Source organism: Neoarius graeffei, chromosome 8 (assembly GCF_027579695.1).
Source record: "Neoarius graeffei isolate fNeoGra1 chromosome 8, fNeoGra1.pri, whole genome shotgun sequence".
Taxonomy (NCBI): Eukaryota; Metazoa; Chordata; class Actinopteri; order Siluriformes; family Ariidae; genus Neoarius; species Neoarius graeffei.
Genome location: NC_083576.1, coordinates 45,224,582 through 45,244,481, shown reverse-complemented (window position 1 = coordinate 45,244,481; position 19,900 = coordinate 45,224,582). Strand labels below are relative to the sequence as shown.

At 43.4% G+C, this 19,900-nt stretch overlaps 1 protein-coding gene across 2 annotated transcripts in view; it reads right to left on the bottom strand.

Annotated features, from left to right (window-relative positions):
* The window catches only part of ablim3 (actin binding LIM protein family, member 3), a 345,079-nt gene that overhangs the window by 253,958 nt on the left and 71,221 nt on the right, over nucleotides 1-19,900 (bottom strand). For both annotated transcript variants that reach the window (XM_060927674.1, XM_060927673.1), the window contains exon 2: nucleotides 10,856-10,993. In XM_060927674.1, the coding sequence (XP_060783657.1) occupies nucleotides 10,856-10,993 (138 nt within the window). The remainder of the gene's footprint in view (nucleotides 1-10,855; nucleotides 10,994-19,900) is intronic.

Sequence of the window (19,900 nt, the reverse complement as noted above, 5' to 3'; positions counted from 1 at the left end):
TTCTCTCTCCCTTTTATGTTGCAGACAGATGCGTCGGACAGAGGGCTGGGGGCTGTGTTGTCCCAGGAGGTGGAGGGGGAGGACCGCCCAGTATTGTACATCAGCAGGAAGCTGTCGGTGCGTGAGGGGCGCTACAGCACCATCGAAAAAGAGTGCTTAGCGATCAAGTGGGCGGTCCTCGCCCTCCGTTACTACCTGCTGGGACGCCCTTTCACCCTCTGTTCAGACCACGCACCCCTCCAGTGGCTCCGCCGCATGAAGGATGCCAACGCACGGATCACCCATTGGTATCTGGCACTCCAACCCTTTAATTTCATAGTGGTCGTGGCAGACTTCCTCTCCCGTCGGCTGCAGGCCGGACAGCCGCCCGGCCTGAGTCGGGCAGTGGGGGTATGTGGCAGCGGGGGCGTGGTCAAGCGCCGGTCTGTGACAGGAGGGCGGAGTCGGGGAAGGTAAGTGGCAGAATCACTACACCTGATGTCAATTAACCTGTGTTTGTGTGTCTTCCCAGTGATCGCGCCCTACTTAAGGAGGGAAAGTGAGAGCAGAGGGGCTCTCCCCCGAACCAGATGCCGATTCTGTGTGTGTGTCTGTGAAAATTCAAACTAAGTGTTAGACTGAAAAGTGTAGCAATAAAACGCTGTACCAACCTGAACTCTGTCCTGCCGTCTTCTGTGCTCCACCCCTACACAAGAACAGCTACACTATTATACAGTGTATCTGTTGCTTTCATATACTTCTTCCTTTATATATGGAAGAAGAAATATATGAAAGAGAAGGGTTATATATATGTATTTCCTGACTTTTTTCCCCTTTTATTACCTCCTCTTATTTTCTCACCTTTACCTCTCAATACTCACAGGTAAAATGTCCGTCCACAACCTTTGACCTGACAATTTGTACAGTTCACTGCTGCACATGTAGGCATTTTTCTTCTAATTTTTCTCACCAACTACATAAATAACTTGTCCAATTTTGTGTAGCTTCCAGTAATCTAAATGACAGTTCCACTCTGCGATGGGAGTGGTAAGATGGCAAACAGCTGGCTTCACTCTGACAAACCTATGAGCTCTCCAGATTTTATATAGAGCTCAGTGCTTACCACCTGGCACCCTACCCCACCATTAATTTGTTTTAGGTCTGTAACTGAGCTTCCTGCTATAGTAGTTTTATGGAAGTAAAAAGCAAATTAGTTTGTAACTGCTAATTCTCAATCTCTTCAATGAGCTGAGATAAGTGAAGAATAATTAACTTTGCTTTACAGGGGACACCCACCAGACAGCAAATTGGCTTGGTCCAGTTCATAGAGAAATCAACTGGGTTCTTCATGGGGAAAGGGCAGAAGTCCAAATCAGTGATGACTGTGTGATTTTTTTTTTTAACTAATTTTTTTTTTCAAAGATATTGGTAAGTTGTGTTATGGGGATACCATACTATCTCAGATTGGGTTAACTATCACAGGTTAAATAGTAAAGTTTTGGTTTTATACACATTTGAGCATGTGAGAAATCCAAATCTATCTTTCATATGAATTTTTTTTCTCACCTACCTACCCTGTTTTTGAGGGAATGGTAACAGCAGAGAATGACACTATAATTTGCTGTTCTGATTGGTTGGTGCACTAGCTTGTTGAGCATAATTATAGATAAAAATCAAATACGAATTCACTTATTAATCAAAGGGCCAAGATGTTGACTAAGGTATTTATACAATATCATCTGAGATTATAAACTGGATTTTCCTGTGTCAAAAAATATATATTGACATTTGCAGGTAAATGTATTTGTAAATATTTCTTTAAAGCAGGGAGTGGCTGAGGTTGACCTTGAGAGACATCTAGGCAGCAAGGCTGGGGAAGCCCCACAGTTCATGGTGTTCCTAGATGATCATGCTGGAGGGGGCTATAACAGCAGACACTATCCACATCTTCACACAGTGCAACACAGTGGCCCAGGCACTTCATCATCTTGTCATACTATATTATGTGTGCGGCCTAGACTACCCCAAGATCTGCTCACAAGTCTTGGGACCGGTCCAGCATTTTGTGTTGAAGGACAATGTTAACTTTTCAAAAAATTATTCAAACAAATGCACAACATTTAAGTTTAAACTTGATGAAATTACACTGAAAATGAAGAAATAAATACACGCATTGGTATTGCTTATATTTCTATTTACACAGTAATATTTATAACAGGCTTCCTATCTGCTCTATTTCCCTGTTTGTAACTACATATATTTTTGGAGGATCTCTATTTTCCTAATTTAGCCCTGGTTTGCTGAGATCATTTCATAAGCTCATAAAACTCATGAAATAACAAGGCTCTGTTCAGCATAATTGCAGGTTATATTTGTATATTTGAAGGATACTATAGAATGAACAATGTGTGGCTTAGTATAACTTATTTCATCCTTTTGTTGAACTAGTGCAGTTTTATATTGTAGACTATAGTAATCACGTACAGATTTGTAAAATGTCATGCTCCGCCCCGGACATCCACTCCGGAGATTGCGGATCTCTCACACCAGCGCCGATCCGGATCGGGGACAGGAATTCCTTCTCCCTGAACTCACTTCCTGGTTTTCACTGCTGCTTATTTAAAGGCTATTCTCAGACTCTGTTTTTGCCAGAACGTCTCGTTTGCTTCTCTAGCCGTTTCTGTGCCTCTCTTGCTCCTCATGGTTTTTCTTTCTAGCGATTTTTTCTTGTCCATGGTTTTTGCACTAGCATTTTTCTGGTTCTTGGGTTTTTGCACTAAGGGTTATTTCTGGTTCATGGTTTTTGTACTAAAGGTTATTTCTGGTTCATGGTTTCTTACACTAAGGGTCTTTTCTTGTTCATGCTTTTTTGCGCTAGCGTTTTTGTCTTTGATTGTCTCATGTTTTTGTCAAGTTGTTTGTTCTCATTTTGCCCGGAATATTTTTTCTATTTGTTTTTCATCCTGTTTGTTTATCTTTTGCCACACCCTTTTTTCCCTGTATTAAATCATCTTATTTATTGGATTACTGTCTGTGTTCTGTTTTTGGATCCTAACTTCACCATACGTCCACCAGCCCTAACAGTACATTCTGGCCAACATGGATCCAGCGGAACTCGCCCATCTGAGAACGGCCATCCAGCAGCAAGGGACTCTCCTCGGGACCCACCAACGAGACCTACAACAAATTACCCAGAACCTCGCCACCCTGTCCAATGCACTCAACCTTCTCACCACGCAGATGCAGTGCTGTCAAGCCGTGCCTACCCCTGCTCAGCCATCTCCTACTTCAGCTCCTGCCACTGCCTTTCTCCACGAACCGAGACTTCCATTACCTCAGCCCTACAATGGAGAACCAGGTACTTGCAGATCATTTTTGTCTCAATGTTCGTTGATCCTAGAACTGCAACCTCTGGCCTTCCCCACAGAATGCTCCCGGGTAGCATATACAATAACACTCCTCACTGGCAAGGCCAGAGAGTGGGGAACTGCAGTCTGGTTTGCCAATACACCCTTTTGTTCCAGTTTGAGATGAGGCGAACTTTGGACTGCTTTCTTTCCGGCCGGGGGGCAGCCAGAGAGCTCATGGAGCTGCGGCAGGGGTCCCAGTCTACCTCGGATTATGCTATCGAGTTCCGGACATCGGCGGCTTCGTACGGTTGGAACGAGAATGCCCAGATCGATGTGTTCCTGCACGGCCTGTCCAACGCCATCAAGGACGAGTTGGTATCGCGGGAACTGCCGTCAGACCTCTCCAGCCTCATGGACTTCACAAACCGCATTGATGCTCAGATCCAGCAACAGAGGAGAGAGAAGAACCACCCCAGATTCACCTCCTTTCCACCTCCCACCGTGTCCATCGAACCCATGCAGGTAGACCGGGTTCGGGTGTCAGCGGAGGAACGACATCACCGGTGAAGCACGGGGGCCTGCTTCTACTGTGGTCATCTGGGACACATCTGCCGAGCCTGCACGCTAAAAGGACGAGCCCACCAGTGAATCAAGGGGTCCTGGTGGGCAATGCTCGGAACCAGTCCCCTGCTAATCGTCCACTACTTCCTGTCATCATTATCCGTGACAACCAGCATCAACACCTCCAGGCCCTCGTCAACTCAGGGGCAGACAGGAACCTGATCTGCTCCGCCACTGCCAAGCGTCTGGGAATCCTGCTACTTGCTCTCGACGTCCGTCTCACTGTACTGACACTCAATGGCACCGGCTTGACCAGCATCACCCACCTTACCGCCCAGCTCACCCTAAGGATTTCCGGTAACCACTCAGAAACCATCCAGCTTCACGTCATGAACAATCCCCACGTACCCATCATCCTAGGATTACCATGGTTAATGCAGCACAACCCCAACCTTAACTGGGCTAACAACACCATCCTAGGCTGGAGCCAGTCCTGCCTATCTTCCTGTCTGAACTCTGCTCTGTCTCCCGCCAAACCACTGCAGCCTTCAGCCAGCGAGTTCCCTGACCCCTCTCACGTGCCTTTGGAATATCTGGATCTCAAACTTTTCAGCAAGACCCAAGCAGTGTCCCTCCCTCCTCACAGACCCTATGACTGTGGAATCGACCTCCTACCCGGGACAGCGCCACCCAAAGGATGACTCTACTCTCTCTCTCCCATCAAAAGGCAAGCCATGGAGAAGTACATCTCCAAATCTCTGGCAGCTGGGATCATCCATTCTTCCTCTTCCCCAGCAGGGACAGGATTCTTCTTTGTGGAAAAGAAGGACAAGTTGGGGGACGAGTGGAAGATGGCCTTTAACACCGCCACTGGTCACTAAGAGTACCCCGTGGTCCCTTTCAGCCTGACCAATGCAATGTTCATCCCCTAACAAGTCTTCCAGGCACTCGTTAATGATGTCTTAAAGTGGCATTCCACCATTGGATGTATTCTTTGGCATAAAATACGACAACATATATAAACGGTATCACTAGATAGAGAAATCTTTTAGCTTCAAAATGATATATCAAACATAATTTTTTGACAACGACAAGTATATTAATTTTGCCACCAAAGTCACCTACCCTTTTAATTTCCGCGCGTGATGTCATCGGCAGGTTCCCCTTCTTGTGTACCACTTGTCGGTGTTCTGTAAAGTTATCCCACCTCTTGGATTTGTCCTACCAAGCCTACTGCACATGCGCAAAGCCTACTGCGCATGCGCAGAACACATGACGCCATTACAATTAGCAAGTTCTCATGCAGACTGTTTTATTATTCACAAGTCATTACAAATTATTTGACTCGGCCAAAGACTCGACCAATACGCACAAAACATAAAAATTGGCAAATGCGTGAAATAGTCACCGATTTTCTATCAGCCCAGCTGATCGGTAGGGCAAAACTATTAGTGATGTGTTGGTCTCGAACGATCCGGTTCAAAGAGCCGGCTCTTTGAAGTGAACGACGGGAGCCGGCTCTTCAGTGGGAGCCGAGTTGGGGAGCCGAATTAGTTTTTTGTCCTTAGGTGCCTCAGAGAGAGAGAGAGAGACTTTCACAAAAAAAGTTGCTGTCCGATTGCGTCTTTGTGTTGTCTATTACCATTCAAAGGAGCCCCTGTTACAGCAAAACGCAGACCCACTAAGCTGGTGGGAGACCAAGGGTGCACTCTATCTATGGCTTACACACGTGATGGCACGGAGGATGTGTATAGTGGCAACATCTGTCCCCTCAGAGAGGATCTTTTCAAAAGCAGGACAGATTATAACTGAGAGGAGAAATAGAATCAGCCCTTCCAAGCTGAGACACTTGGTTTTCCTCAATGCCAATCTCCACTAAAGACTTATTCTGGGAGTTTGTGCAGCCTTAATGTAAATAGTTTTTTGTTATTGACACTTCTTTGTAATTTTTACTTCTTTGTTCATTGTACTTTATACTTTTTATACTTATTTTATATACTTATTTAATATTTTATTTAATAAAATATTTTGTTGCACATTGTTCTGTGTTTGTTAAAATAATTTCCAACTTTGCTTCATAGTTTCTTAGGCCTGATTTATACTTCATAATTTATTTTGTGGCATTTTGTTCAAGGTCGAGTGTGAAATAAAGCCATAAAGGATAAACAGTTGATGTCTTCTGTGTATTTTATATTGGTAATATAACACAGTTTTGCATTATGTTTGTGAGAAGATAATTTATTAATTGGTAAGTTTATTTCTATAGCTAGAACATTGTTACACTGCTATACTTTACAAAGCTTTACAATGGCTACAAAAACTAAAAAATAAAATGGAAAACATCCTATTGATAAAATATAAATAATAATGTAATTAATTAACTAGTTAATTGCAGCAATTAAATCAAAAATAAAATCTCAGAAGCCGTTTGGGAGCTGAAAGAGCTGGCTCCTTATAGTAAGAAGAGCCAAAAGAGCCGGCTCCTGAAAAAGAGCCGAAATTCCCATCACTACTACTGTTGAATTTTCCTACCCTCCTGGATTTTGCGCATGCGCAGTAGGCGATTTCACGCATGCACAGTAGGCTTGGTAGGACAAATCCAAGAGGTAGGATACGTCACGTGGTACACAAGAAGGGGAACCTGCCGATGACATCATGTTTCACTACCGCGCGGAAATTAAAAGGGTATGTGACTTTGGTCGCAAAATTAATATACTTGTCGTTGTCAAAAAATTATGTTTGATATATCATTTTGAAGCTAAACGATTTCTCTATCTAGTGATACCGTTTATATATGTTGTCATATTTTATGCCAAAGAATACATCCAATGGTGGAATGCCACTTTAAGGGACTTCCTAAACATCTTCATTTTTCATGTACCTGGATGACATCCTGAGCTTCTCCCGCTCCCTGGAGGAACATTGGGGTCATGTCCGGCAAGTCCTCCAGCGCCTGCTAGAGAACAAGTTGTTCGTCAAGGCAGAAAAGAGTGAATTTCACTAGAGCTCTGTCTCATTTCTGGGATTCATAATCTCCCCGGCAAGGATCCAGATGGACCCGCTCAAGCTCGAGGCAGTTGCCGATTGGCCCACCCCATCTTCAAGATGAGAGCTCTAGTGCTTCCTAGAATTCGCCAACTTCTACAGGCGCTTCATTCACAACTTCAGCACGGTGGCTGGACCTCTCTCAGCCCTGACCTCAACCAAGACCCAATTCAAGTGGGGGGAGGAAGCAGAGAGAGCCTTTTCCACGCTCAAGCACAGGTTTACCACAGCACCCATTCTCACCATACCCGATCCGACCAAGCAGTTTATTGTCGAGGTCGACGCTTCTGAGTCAGGGGTCGGAGCTATATTATCCCAGAGGGCCAGTGATGACAAGGTCCACCCATGCTCCTTCTCCCACCGGCTATCCCCAGCTGAATGGAATTACGACATCGGTGACCAAGAACTACTGGCTGTTAAACTAGCCTTGGAGGAATGGAGGCACTGGCTTGAGGGGTCGGAGCTCCCCTTCCTAGTCTGGACCAACCATAAGAATCTGGAATATCTCAAGTCTGCCAAATGCCTTAACTCTCATCAAGCCCGTTGGTCTCTCTTCTTCTCCTGGTTCAACTTCACACTCTCCTACCACCCAGGCTCCAAGAACGGCAAACCCGATGCCCTGTCCAGGATGTTTTATTCCCACCAAGAGGAGTCTAAGCTGCCCGAGACCATCCTTCCTCCACGCTGCCTGGTGGGAGCCGTCATTCTAGAGGTTGAGATGCTTGTGCAGAAGGCCCTGGAGCAGGACCCCAGTGAAGGTAACCCCAACAACATTCCTCATAACCATCTGTTTGTTCCCTGTCCTGTGCAAACCCAGGTGCTGCAGTGGGGTCATGACTCCAAGCTGGCCTGTCATCCGGGAGCCGCCCGAACCCTGGCACTCATCCAGCAGCGCTTTTGGTGGCCATCCATCACGGAGGACATCCAGGAGTTCATGGCAGCCTGTGATGCATGCTCCCAGAACAAGACAACCAATCGACCCCCTGCCAGCTTGCTAAGACCCCTCCCGACTCCACATCGACCTTGGCCTCAGATCACCCTGGACTTCGTCACAGGACTCCCCAACTCAGGTAGCAACACATGCATCATCACTATCATTTCTCCAAGACCATCCATTTCATTCCTCTGCCCAAGCTCCTCTCAGCCAAAGAAACTGCAGAATTACTCGTCCACCACATCTTCCGCCTACACGGACTACCCACCAACATTGTTTCTGACTGGGGCCTTCAGTTCACTGCACAGTTCTGGAGGGCTTTCTGCAAACTCATCAGGGCCACCTGTAGTCTCACCTCAGGCTTCCACCCACAGACCAATGGCCAGGCAGAACAGGTGAGCCAGGCTTTGGAGGTCGCACTCAGGTGCATGGTGTCCAGGGATGCCAGTTCTTGGAGTAAGTGCCTACCCTGGATCGAGTACGCTCACAACACTCTCCCTTCATCTGCCACAGGTCTCTCACCCTTCCAGTGCTCCCTAGGTTACCAACCACCACTCTTCCCCAACCAAGAGGAGGTGGTCACCATACCCTCAGCCCAGACCTTCATACACCGCTGCAGGAGGATGTGGGCATTGGCCCGGAGAAAACTCATTCGCTCCGCCCTAGCATCCAAGAGGCAGGTCGACAAATGCCGCTCTAAGGCACCCACTTACCAGGTGGGGCAACAAGTCATGCTCTCCACACACCATCTGCCACTCAGAGCCGTCTCCCGCAAGCTGGCTCCCAGGTACCTAGGACCCTTCCTCGTCAAAAAGGTAATCAACCCATGTTCCGTCAGACTGGCACTACCACTCACCATGCGGTGCATCCACCCCATGTTCCACGTATCACAGCTTAAACCTCTGGTCTCTAGTTCTTTGCTAATAAACTTGTAAATATAATCTATTATGTTGTGTTTATTCATAGGTATATCCATGTTCTCCACATAAGGATGGATACAAGACTTTCATCTAAGGATAATAACAAAACTTTGTTAGACTAACATTCTCATTCTTCTTGGTGATTGTCCTAAGTACCTCTCAAAGATGCAGAGGTCAACCCCAGACATTTGGTGTTAACAATACCCTAGACATGTCGTCCAAGTATTGCTAAATAACCTAGACATGTCACTAAACCAATACCCAGATGTCTTAAATAACTTCCTCATAAAGTCTTTACAGAAGACACTGGTGTCTTTCCAGAAGACACAAGACATGTCTTGCATAAAGACACTAGACATGTCTTCTAAGTGTTACATTTAGGGGTATTTAAATCAGACATGTCTAAGCCCTTTTTTTTTATACAGTGTAGTAGGGATCTGATACTGTATATTGGTCTTGGAGCCAATATCAGTAAGATTGGTCTCAGATTGTATTTCCCATACTTTGATCCACTTGTGATGTGTCAGAGGACACACCATATGGAAAATGATAATTTGGGATCAGTTAAATCCCTTGTGAATGATATAACCTGGGTTAAGAGATTAAATACATTTTATTAAATACATTTTACTAAAAATTTTCACTTAAGTATTGAGGGAATAGCAGAAAGTAGGAGAGAACAACAAAGTGAATGATACTGCTGAACAAGTTCATGTGTCCAAAGGCAAAGTCTCATGTAAAAACAGTAGGAAGGTGCTATAACCCCCAATCTTTTCTTGCTTTTGCTCCATGATCTTCAGCTGTACCCCCTTAATTCTGTTTTAAGTTTTGATATAGAATGTTCCCATTTGTGGTTATGCTCCTATTGGTTTGATGTTGAGAATAACCACCAACCTTCACACAGTTTACCACAGCAACCATTCAAATGCAATGTCAGCATGGAAAAAGCAGTTTGGAGACAGACACTGGAATATATAGCAACAAAGCAAAGCAACAGCTAACAAAGCTGCAATAAAATAAGCTGCAATCTCCCAAATACAATTCGATTTTGTAATACCTAATCAAATTTGTATTACACAGTATACTACACTGGACACAATTCATCCTGAGGAACGTTTTATTTTGGGTTATTTAAAGGCTTCAAAAACATCAGTGCGCATTATTCTGTCATGCATGTGTATGATTTTGGGCCATGAGTCATCTCATTCAGTTTCCAAAATTTAAATTCTTGACCATTGCAAAAACCAAAGTTAAGTAATGCCATGGCTGAAACTATGGAGCATCACCACAATGATGTGTGGAAGATGCAAGAGCAGATGATCTCATTATTCAACAGGTATCTGCTTCAGACAGAAACTGACACAGGAGACCAACAAAAACACTATGGCAGTCCCAAGAGCACAACCAAGGATAAAACAGTTATTTAAACATCTACTCATTCAAGGTAAAGAGCAAATAAGTTGAAAGTATCATATTTCCTTAAAATGGGACAGAAAATTAGAGGTTGCCCATTATCCATACTAACAGTAGTGGCCAAAAAATACTGTTCAAGTACAGTACATTATCACCTGTAACACCTGTAGCTAATAAAAGATGCCTTTTACTTTTTTTTTTACTGAAATTCAAACAAACATACAAAACACAGTGGAAAAAATACATGAAACGTGTTTGTTAAACTCAGTTGCTTGAATCAGCATGAGATTTTAAAATTATATTTATATTACAAATGCTATACATAATTTTGAACTGAGAATAACAAACTAAATTAATCTAATTACTTTCTCAGTTGCTCTCTGCACAGTTTCACTCTGTAAATGCAAACCTGCCATCGGGAGGATCCCCAAGCATGCGGAGTGGTTCATTTGTGCAGATTCCCAAATATATTTCTGCAATTTTGTTCATTTTTTCATTCTTATGTATGGTATAGTTTTTGAAATATTAATTTTACAATTGTATACTTATAAAACCTAAATATATAGTAAATGTTAAGAGGACATCTATTGCACATATTGGACCAAACATGACGCTAAATAAATCAGTTAAGCACTTGCATAGCTACTCCTTACCTTGGCAGGTGAAACATTTGACGTGGAAGTGGATGCTCTGTACACGCACAACCTCCCCTTTACACACCTCTCTGCAGCGAAAGCAGCGGATAGGTCCAGGGCTGGGCTCGCTACCATAACAGCTCTGCTGATGCGGTACTTTTGGGGAAAATAGAGATGCCACACTAAGTAACTTCTAGCAATAATTAAGGTAACAGAAGCAAAGGTACTAAAGGAAAAGACCCAGATGTATTTTTGGGACCTTGGGTTGTATATGGTGTGTAAGACTGGGCCTGATGCAAAACTCCAAATCTCTCCCTCTCTCTCTGTTACACTAAAAAAGATTCTGTTATTTCTACTTTATTAAAATGCATCACACACACTCAATCCAAGTGAACCAAAGTAAGTGAATCAATTATTGTGAAACCAATGTGCCAAGTGTTTCTCCACCCTTTATTGTGAATGGGTTTGTATTTGGGACAGAGTTATTATAGTTTTTAAAATTTCATTCATTTTTATTTTTATTTAGTCTTTTCGTTTTTTTAAATTTCAGTTTAATTTGAGTTAGTTTTACATGTGTTTTAGAGAGTATTTTTGAGGAATTAATGAGTTTTAGATTACTTTTTATTTAATTTTAGTGTTTTAGTTTTTCAGGTATTGCTCAGCCATAGTTATCCCATAATAACTAGATAACTAGGGCACAAGCTGTTTACTTCCGGTAAAATTAGATGCCATATTAGCTTGGCTGATTCTTGTCATAAATATCCCATGTTGTATATTGTATTGTCGACTATACTGATGAAAATAGGTGCCTTAACACTGAAATAGCTCAACAATAATGAAAATATGTGACAGAGAGGGTTTGTGATCACTCTGAACCTGACAAGCAGGAGTGTCAACATTCAGTGAGCATGGTTTTTTTTTTTGTATGTTTATAGCCAAAATGAAGGAAATCTGTGTTTGTTCAACTAAACGAAACTGGATGTTATGACAGGTCAGACGATTGTGTTTTACCATAGGTCTTTCTGATAGAGAATTTTCCTTTGCTCCTTACAAATATTAGCTTTATTTATATTTTGTCACTAAGTATTGCTTAAGAAATGGTGTTTGCTTGTCATCTTGGTGACTTGTGTCAGTTGTTATACCTGTCATGACACTGAGACTTTTCATCATAGATAAGAACATTTAAAATGTTTTTGAGCTAGGTGAAAACACAGGAATTGTCTTGCTTTACATGCTGTTTGTTCATGCATAAATCCCTCCAGTAAAGTTAGTTTATAGTTAGCTATTTGAAATTTAAGAAGGTATAAAAATAGCTTATACATTCATACAGTTTCTACATGTCTCTAGAACTGTACTGGAGGGGTGGACACCATTCTGCCAAAAGATATTCCCTATCACAGGCATTCAATTGGGTCAAGATCTGTTGATTGTGAAGGCCATAGCATACCATCTGCATCATTTTCTTACTCATCAAACCAGTCAGTGAGCCCTTGTGCTCTATGGATGAAAGTGATCAGTCAGAATAACTTTGTATTGATTTTTTTTTACTAATGTATAATTTTGGCATATGAACTCTTACTCAATTAGCTTTCCAAGGGGGAAAAACATTTTACTCCTAGTATTTTTATGGCGCTCTTCAGACTACTCATAACAAATCACAAAGGTCTGCTCTTCTCTCATCCAGCCACTGACTGCATGCTATACATAGTCAGTGGCTGGATGTCAGTTGAAGTGGCTCAGTTTAACATCCAATCAAGTTCCTCAGTGTAGAATAAGCTATCAAGTTTTGTGCTAATTTGTCATCTACTATGACCTCCTCATGTTACACAATGTAGTTAGAACAATGGGTATCCATGTGTGTTTAATGATGGATAAGCCACCATGAGAGTGTCAAACCTGAGGATGAGCACCCCTGGCCCGACCTCAGTAAAATATTTCAATATGTAAGCAAAGATAAAATGAGGTGTCTCTTTTGTCTCCCTGGAAGGCATGAATAAATTCCACGGAACTTGAAAAAGCAGGCTGAGGTAAGATTTTTGAGCATGCACTGGCTATGTTTAACTAAAATGGCCTTTGCCATTTGTTTTAGTGAAACATAGTCACTTTAGACTACTATCAATTCCACTACTGCAAACACAATTGGCTAGGCAGCAAGTCAAATCCTAGACAATGCTATTTATTTCATATTGATATTAAATTTATATTTATCATCTAATTAAATCATTAGTAACATGCACAGGTCATGCAACTCTGTGTGATTACAGTGGATACTGATGTACAGTGTCTTGCAAAAGTATTCATCCCCCTTGGTGTTTGTCCTGTTTTGTTGCATTACAAGATAGAATTAAAATTGCTTTTTGGAGGGTGAGCACCATTTGATTTACACAACATGCCTACCACTTTAAAGGTGCAAATTGTTGTTTAATTGTGAGACAAACAATGATTAAGATGAAAAAACAGAAATCTGGAGTGTGCATAGGTATTCACCCCCTTTCACATGAAACCCCTAAATAAGAGTTGGTCCAACCAATTAACTTCATAAGTCACATAATTAGTTGATTAAGATCCACCTGTGTGCAATCAAAGTGTCACATGATCTGTCACATGATGTCTGTATAAATCAACCTGTTCTGGAAGGACCCTGACTCTGCAACACTACCAAGAAAGCAACATGAAAACCAAGGAGCACTCCAAACAGGTCAGAGACAAAGTTGTGAAGAAGTATGGATCAGGGTTGGATTATAAAAAATATCCCAAACTTTGAATATCCCACGGAGCACCATTAGACCCATTATAGCAAAATGGAAAGAATACGGCACCACTACAAACCTGACAAGAGAAGGCCGCCCACCAAAACTCACAGATCAGGCAAGGAGGGCATTAATCAGAGATGCAACAAAGACACCAAAGATAACACTGAAGGAGCTGCAAAGATCCATGACAGAGATAGAGATGGAGTATTTGTCTGTAGGACCATTTTACGCCATACATGCCACAGAGTGGGGCTTTATGGAAGAGTGGCTAGAAAAAAGTCACTGCTTAAAGTGCTAGTCTAACAAAAATTACAGAAAATATCCTGGGTTTTCTGTGTGCGATATGCTCAAAAAGGTTGTAAAGTTCACCGATAAATAAAAAATTGGTTTAAAAAATAATTTTTTTGCATCTGAATTCTGTTCCAAAAATCACTAAAAGCTTGTCCCCCATTATTAGATCAGAGCAATTTACAGGTCAGCGGCGCTGCATGTGTGATGTCATATGCGCCACTGCCTTCTTTTGTGTCCACACAGACTCTATACTATTCTCTGCAATGGTGTGCGTTCTTGATACTGCTTCTTTTGAAAAAGATGACAAAAGCGCTTCAAATTCATCCTCAATCTTTGGTTGGTTGTCTGCGGATGATTTAGAACCTATAGCCACGGAGAAAGAGGCGGATGAATACGCAAGCTAAGCCGCTCGTGAAGAAGAAGAGCAACAACTGCTCAAGCGGTTTTCTGGAACCCAGGAAGTTAATACATTGTACAAATAATCCATCCATTATCTGTAGCCACTTATCCTACACAGGGTCGCAGGCAAGCTGGAGCCTATCCAAGCTTCATCAAGTCACCAGGTCATCGCAGGGCTGACACAAAGAGACAAGCAACCATTCACACCTATGGTCAATTTAGAGCCACCAATTAGGCTAACCTGCATGTCTTTGGACTATGGGGGAAACCGGAGCACCTGGAGGAAACCCACACAGACACAGGGAAAACATGCAAACTCCACACAGAAAGGCCCTTGTTGGCCGCTGGGCTCGAACCCAGGACCTTCTTGCTGTGAGGTGACAGTGCTAACCACTACACCACCGTGCTGCCCCTTGTACAAATCATAGTTTGCGTATTCATTTTGTTTACTGATTTAGTGTTCAACTTTCACAGTTATGATAAAGCAGTGTCTCTTTGTAATTGTCATCTTTGTAACCTCACTTGGTAGGCACAAAGCTAAATATTGGCAGTAATTAGGCACTTTCACTTTCAGTGCTGGAGCTGGCAGGAGTGGGTGGTGCATTGTGTCAGAAGCCAGGAATTTGCTCAGGTTCACCTCCAAAACTAAGCAACTAAGGCTGCTCATAAAACTACAACCTTTTCTGGTTCTAACAGTACCAGTTAGGACCATGTAGACCCTTTCTATTTTGTGCTACAATGCTAAGTAGAGTTGTGTGTGTGGGGGAGGGGGGGCAGCGTGCAATTACCATTATTTATTTTTACTAACATCACCGCATCTCTGCAACTATAATTTTTTTTAATTCCAAAACCTATGATCTTCTCACATTGCACTCATGAGGAAATCTCTTTCAGAGCCTATAAATGAGCAATTCCAGCGTTATGGACGTGACACTTGAACTCAAAATGGCAACAAATGACCCAGTGCATGTTTTATTGTCTCCCAGTATTTAAACAGGTGTTGCATATTTTAAAGCTGTACCATACTGGAGAAGTGATAGAACAAGAACAATTCCCATAGTACATCTAGGACATGCCAGAAAACGCCAATAAAAGATGCGTTATGGATGTGACAGAAAAAGTATCACTTTTCTTGGGTGACTGTACATTTTTATCAAACTCTGTGAAATTGTAAACCTAATGTCGAAATGGAGATATCCATTTGATAGAGGGGTCCAAGGTGAATATTAAAAAATCTTTGTTTAAAATATTTTGTATTTCATGCAGAGTTTCGGAAGGAAAAGTCAGCGTTATGGATGTGACGAAATTCCGTTATGGATGTGACGCGTCTGAAATAGACATGGCATATGTTTAGAAAATCAGCAATTTAACCACCATAACCCTTTGAAAAACTCTCTAAATATCAGCTAAAACTATCAAAGTTCTTAAATAATATTTAGGATGGCTATTGTTTTGCTGTTTTGTGGATTTTAGCATACATTTCTGTGGCTTGTGGCAATAATATAGAATTGTACATCATCAAAGTTGGTTTTAGCTTGGGTTTTACATTATAAGAAAGAAAGACTGACAGTGACATATTAGGTTGGTTACAAATTGGTTCAACTTATTCACATCTGTAAAATACAGGCCTAGGTGAGATCTCTGGGAGCGGTTTTGATGTATTACATGTTGCTTTAATTTTGCATGGTGAGGTTGACATTTACATGGAATTGCCCAAATACAGAAAAAAATGATGAGATAGTTGAGAGAGAAAACAGGATGGCATGTCCATTCATTTGATATTGAAATCCTGTTTTTAGATACAATATAACTTCACACGTGTTTCAGTGGACAAAAAGGCAACGACAACATTCAGAAATACCCAAGGAAATTTAGCACAGAGTGATTATAAATTAATCTTGCAATGGCCTTTTCCTTCGCGCCAATTCCGTGATTATTGTAGAGACTTTACCTTAAAATTTCAAAAAGGTTCAATTCACCTTAAAATCAGCTCTCTGTAAAGGGACACCATAAGTCTCAGGGAAGGGTCGGAGACGGATGTATGTACAGAAGATGGTTTTATTTATAAAGGTGACAACAAGCAAACAATCCAAATCAGCGAGCAGAGATCAAAAACAGTAAACAAGCAAAAGGTCAGGTGAGGTACAAACAGATTAGCACAGGCAAATATGGAAGCACAACCCCCCCCCCCCCCCCCCCAAAAAAAAAAAAAAAAAACAGGAATCAGGAAAACAGGAGATAAGGCTGGGTAATGTGTACAGAACATATTGCAATACAGTACTTCGCAGTGAGCGTGTGTTTTCAGAGTCTTTATATAGGTGCATTGATAGTGCCTTCATCTTGTGCAGGTGTATCAGTGCACTGGGAGTCCACTTGGCATGCGTGGGGTCTGGAGCACACTGTCAGTAACATGGACACCGTGGACTACACACCCCAGAACTCACAGTGCTCTCTGTCTCTCAATTATTGAACTCAGCTGTCACTCATCATTCCAATTAGTCCCCCTGCCTATATAAACCGCTCTCTCACACCACTCCATTGCGAAGTATCGTTCTGCCTATATCAGTTCATACCAAGCCTTGTTGTTTTCTGACTGACTCTCATTCTTCTGACCCTTGATTCTCTATTTTCTGTTTTCGCTCTTTGTATTTTCCCCTTAACGCTGTTTGCCGATCGCCTGACCCTCGCTAGTTCTACGACTCTGATTCTCGTTTCTCGTTTTGGCTCTGTTACTGTTTGCTCCTCGTCACTCATCTGCGCATACATCCATAAGTGCCTGCACCATGACAGGACACTTCGCCTCCATGGATGTAGCAGAAGAGGCGAAGCGAACTGCTCTCAATGCCCAAGGACGCTTATTAGGAGAGCATCAGCAGATGCTAGCCAACCTCAACACCAGAAAGGCCCAACTAGCAACTGTGACGTCGCGGTCCCTCCTAACGTGTTCTGAGTCATCTCTGAGCCCAGCACTACAACTTCCAGCTCTGGAGAAATTTGCTGGAGATCCACTCGCCTGTAAAGGCTTCCTTCTCCAATGTTCCATGTACTTCACTGCTATGCCTAGCATGTCTGACAAGCATAAGTTTGCCAAATTCTTTTCCTTCCTTATGGGAAAAGTGTTGTGATGGGCCAGCGGAGTTTGGCGTAAAGGAGGCGAGCCAACTAAGTCTTATGAGCAATTTCTTGCTCTGTTCAAAAGAGTTTTTGACCACAAACCCGAGGGGATTGAAGTAGGTGAAAGTTTACTCACCATATCACAGGGCTCCAGAAGTGTGGCAGAGTATGCTCTGGAATTCAGAACACTGGCGGCCGCAAGTGGATGGAATGATCCCGTGCTGAAAGCTGTATTTCGCCAAGGTTTGCACCCTGAGATTCTGTGCGAACTCGCTTGCCGTGATGAATAACTCACGCTCGATTCTCTCATCGACCTCACAATTCATCTTGGTAATCTCTTGGCTCATCGACCCTCCCTACAGGAGAGCGGTAAACCGGATTCAGTTTTGGAGGACAGTTCTGCCATGGATGTCTCACTCACCCACCTAACTCGCTCTGAACATGCCAGGAGGAGGAAGGAGGGTCTGTGTTTCTACTGTGGTAGCCCTGAACATCAGCTCAATTGCTGAGTTCCCATTCCCATTCGTCCTTCTCGCTCATCTCCTACAGAGGGTCCTCCATGCCATGTAAGTCTGATAAGAAAATTAAATTCCAAATCGTTCAAGGTTCCAGTACTTTTAAAGTTGGCTACTTCTACCCATATCCTCTCTGCTTTCATTGATTCAAGGGCAGAGGGGAGCTTCATCAGCAACTCAATCATTCAGAAGTTCAACTTGCTAACAACCCCACGTCACAGTGCACTCAGCATTCGGACCATCGACGGAGGACCAATAGGAGATTGCTTTGTCACCCTTCGCACAGCTCCTCTCTGCATCCAAGTGGGATGTGACTACTGTAAGTCACAATCTCATCCTTGGCTACCCTTGGCTCCAGCTTCAGGACCCCCAATCTCATGGCAAAACAAGGACATTCTACAGTAGTTGCCTGCATGTTTTCAGGGCTGAATTGCTCATCCTCAAGTTACTCTCGCATCCACCTCTGTGGAGAGCTCTCAGCTGGACACTCTGGACAACATTCCCAAATGTTATCTGGATCTCAAAGAGGTTTTCAGCAAGGGAAAAGCCTGTGGTTTGCCAACTCACAGACCATATGACTGTGCGACTGACTTCCTGCCAGGTATGTCACCACCTCAGGGGTATATATACCCTCTGTATAAGGCATATACCCTTCAGGTACCCTCTGAAAGAACAAGCAGCTATCTCATCTCATCTCATTATCTCTAGCCGCTTTATCCTGTTCTACAGGGTCGCAGGCAAGCTGGAGCCTATCCCAGCTGACTACGGGCGAAAGGCAGGGTACACCCTGGACAAGTCGCCAGGTCATCACAGGGCCGACACATAGACACAGACAACCATTCACACTCACGTTCACACCTACGGTCAATTTAGAGTCACCAGTTAACCTAACCTGCATGTCTTTGGACTGTGGGGGAAACCGGAGCACCCGGAGGAAACCCACGCGGACACGGGGAGAACACGCAAACTCCACACAGAAAGGCCCTCGCCGGCCCCGGGGCTCGAACCCAGGACCTTCTTGCTGTGAGGCGACAGCGCTAACCACTACACCACCGTGCCGCCACAAGCAGCTATAGAGGAGTAAATTCAGGAGGCTCTCAAGCAGGGTTACATCCACCCTTCAAGGTCTCCAGCCTCGGCTGACTTCTTCTTTGTGGAAAAACGAGGCGGGGGTCTTCACCCATGTATTGACTACAGGGGCTTGAACCAGGTATCAGTGAAATACCCTTATCCACTTCCTCTTGTTCCTGCAGCCCTGGAACAACTTAGATCAGCAAAAAATCTTCTCCAGGCTTGATTTATGCAGCGCGTATAATCTCATCAGGATTAAAAAGGGAAATGAATGGAATACCGCATTCAGCACTACTGCCGGTCACTTTGAATGCTGGGTAATGCCGTATGACCTTTCTTTGGCACCTAGCGTGTTCCAGTGCCTTATCAACAACGTGCTACAGGACATGCGGGGCAAATATGCTATTGCATATATCGATGACATCCTGATATACTCTGAAGACAAAGAAAGTCACCAAGAGCATGTAAGAACAGTTCTTCAATGCCTGCTCCAGAATCATCTCTATTGCCGCTTTTCCACTACAAACGCGGCTGAGTCGGGCTGAGCCGTGCCGTGCTGAGTCGGGCTGAGCGGGGCTGTTGGAGTTGCATTTCGACTACAACCGCGCTGAACCGTGCTGGCTGGAAGTGGGTGGACACATTGGGTGGAGTTAGCGAAAATGGGTGGACATCAGGTGATGTCGTTAAGCAGCGCAAACAGTGACATCAGTGATCTTTTAAGCGGTAGTCTCACGACCCGGAGAGTAAACAATAAACATGGAGGACATGGAGTCGTTAGTGTTGCTGGTCTTGGTGCTGTGGCTTGTTGTCACCGACAACGCTGACAGATACTGGCAAGAGCGTATAGATGAGGCGAGGCGCATAAGGCTTCAGAAATTCTCGTAATTCTTCTCCTTCCGGGTTTGCGGTGTTTACAGATC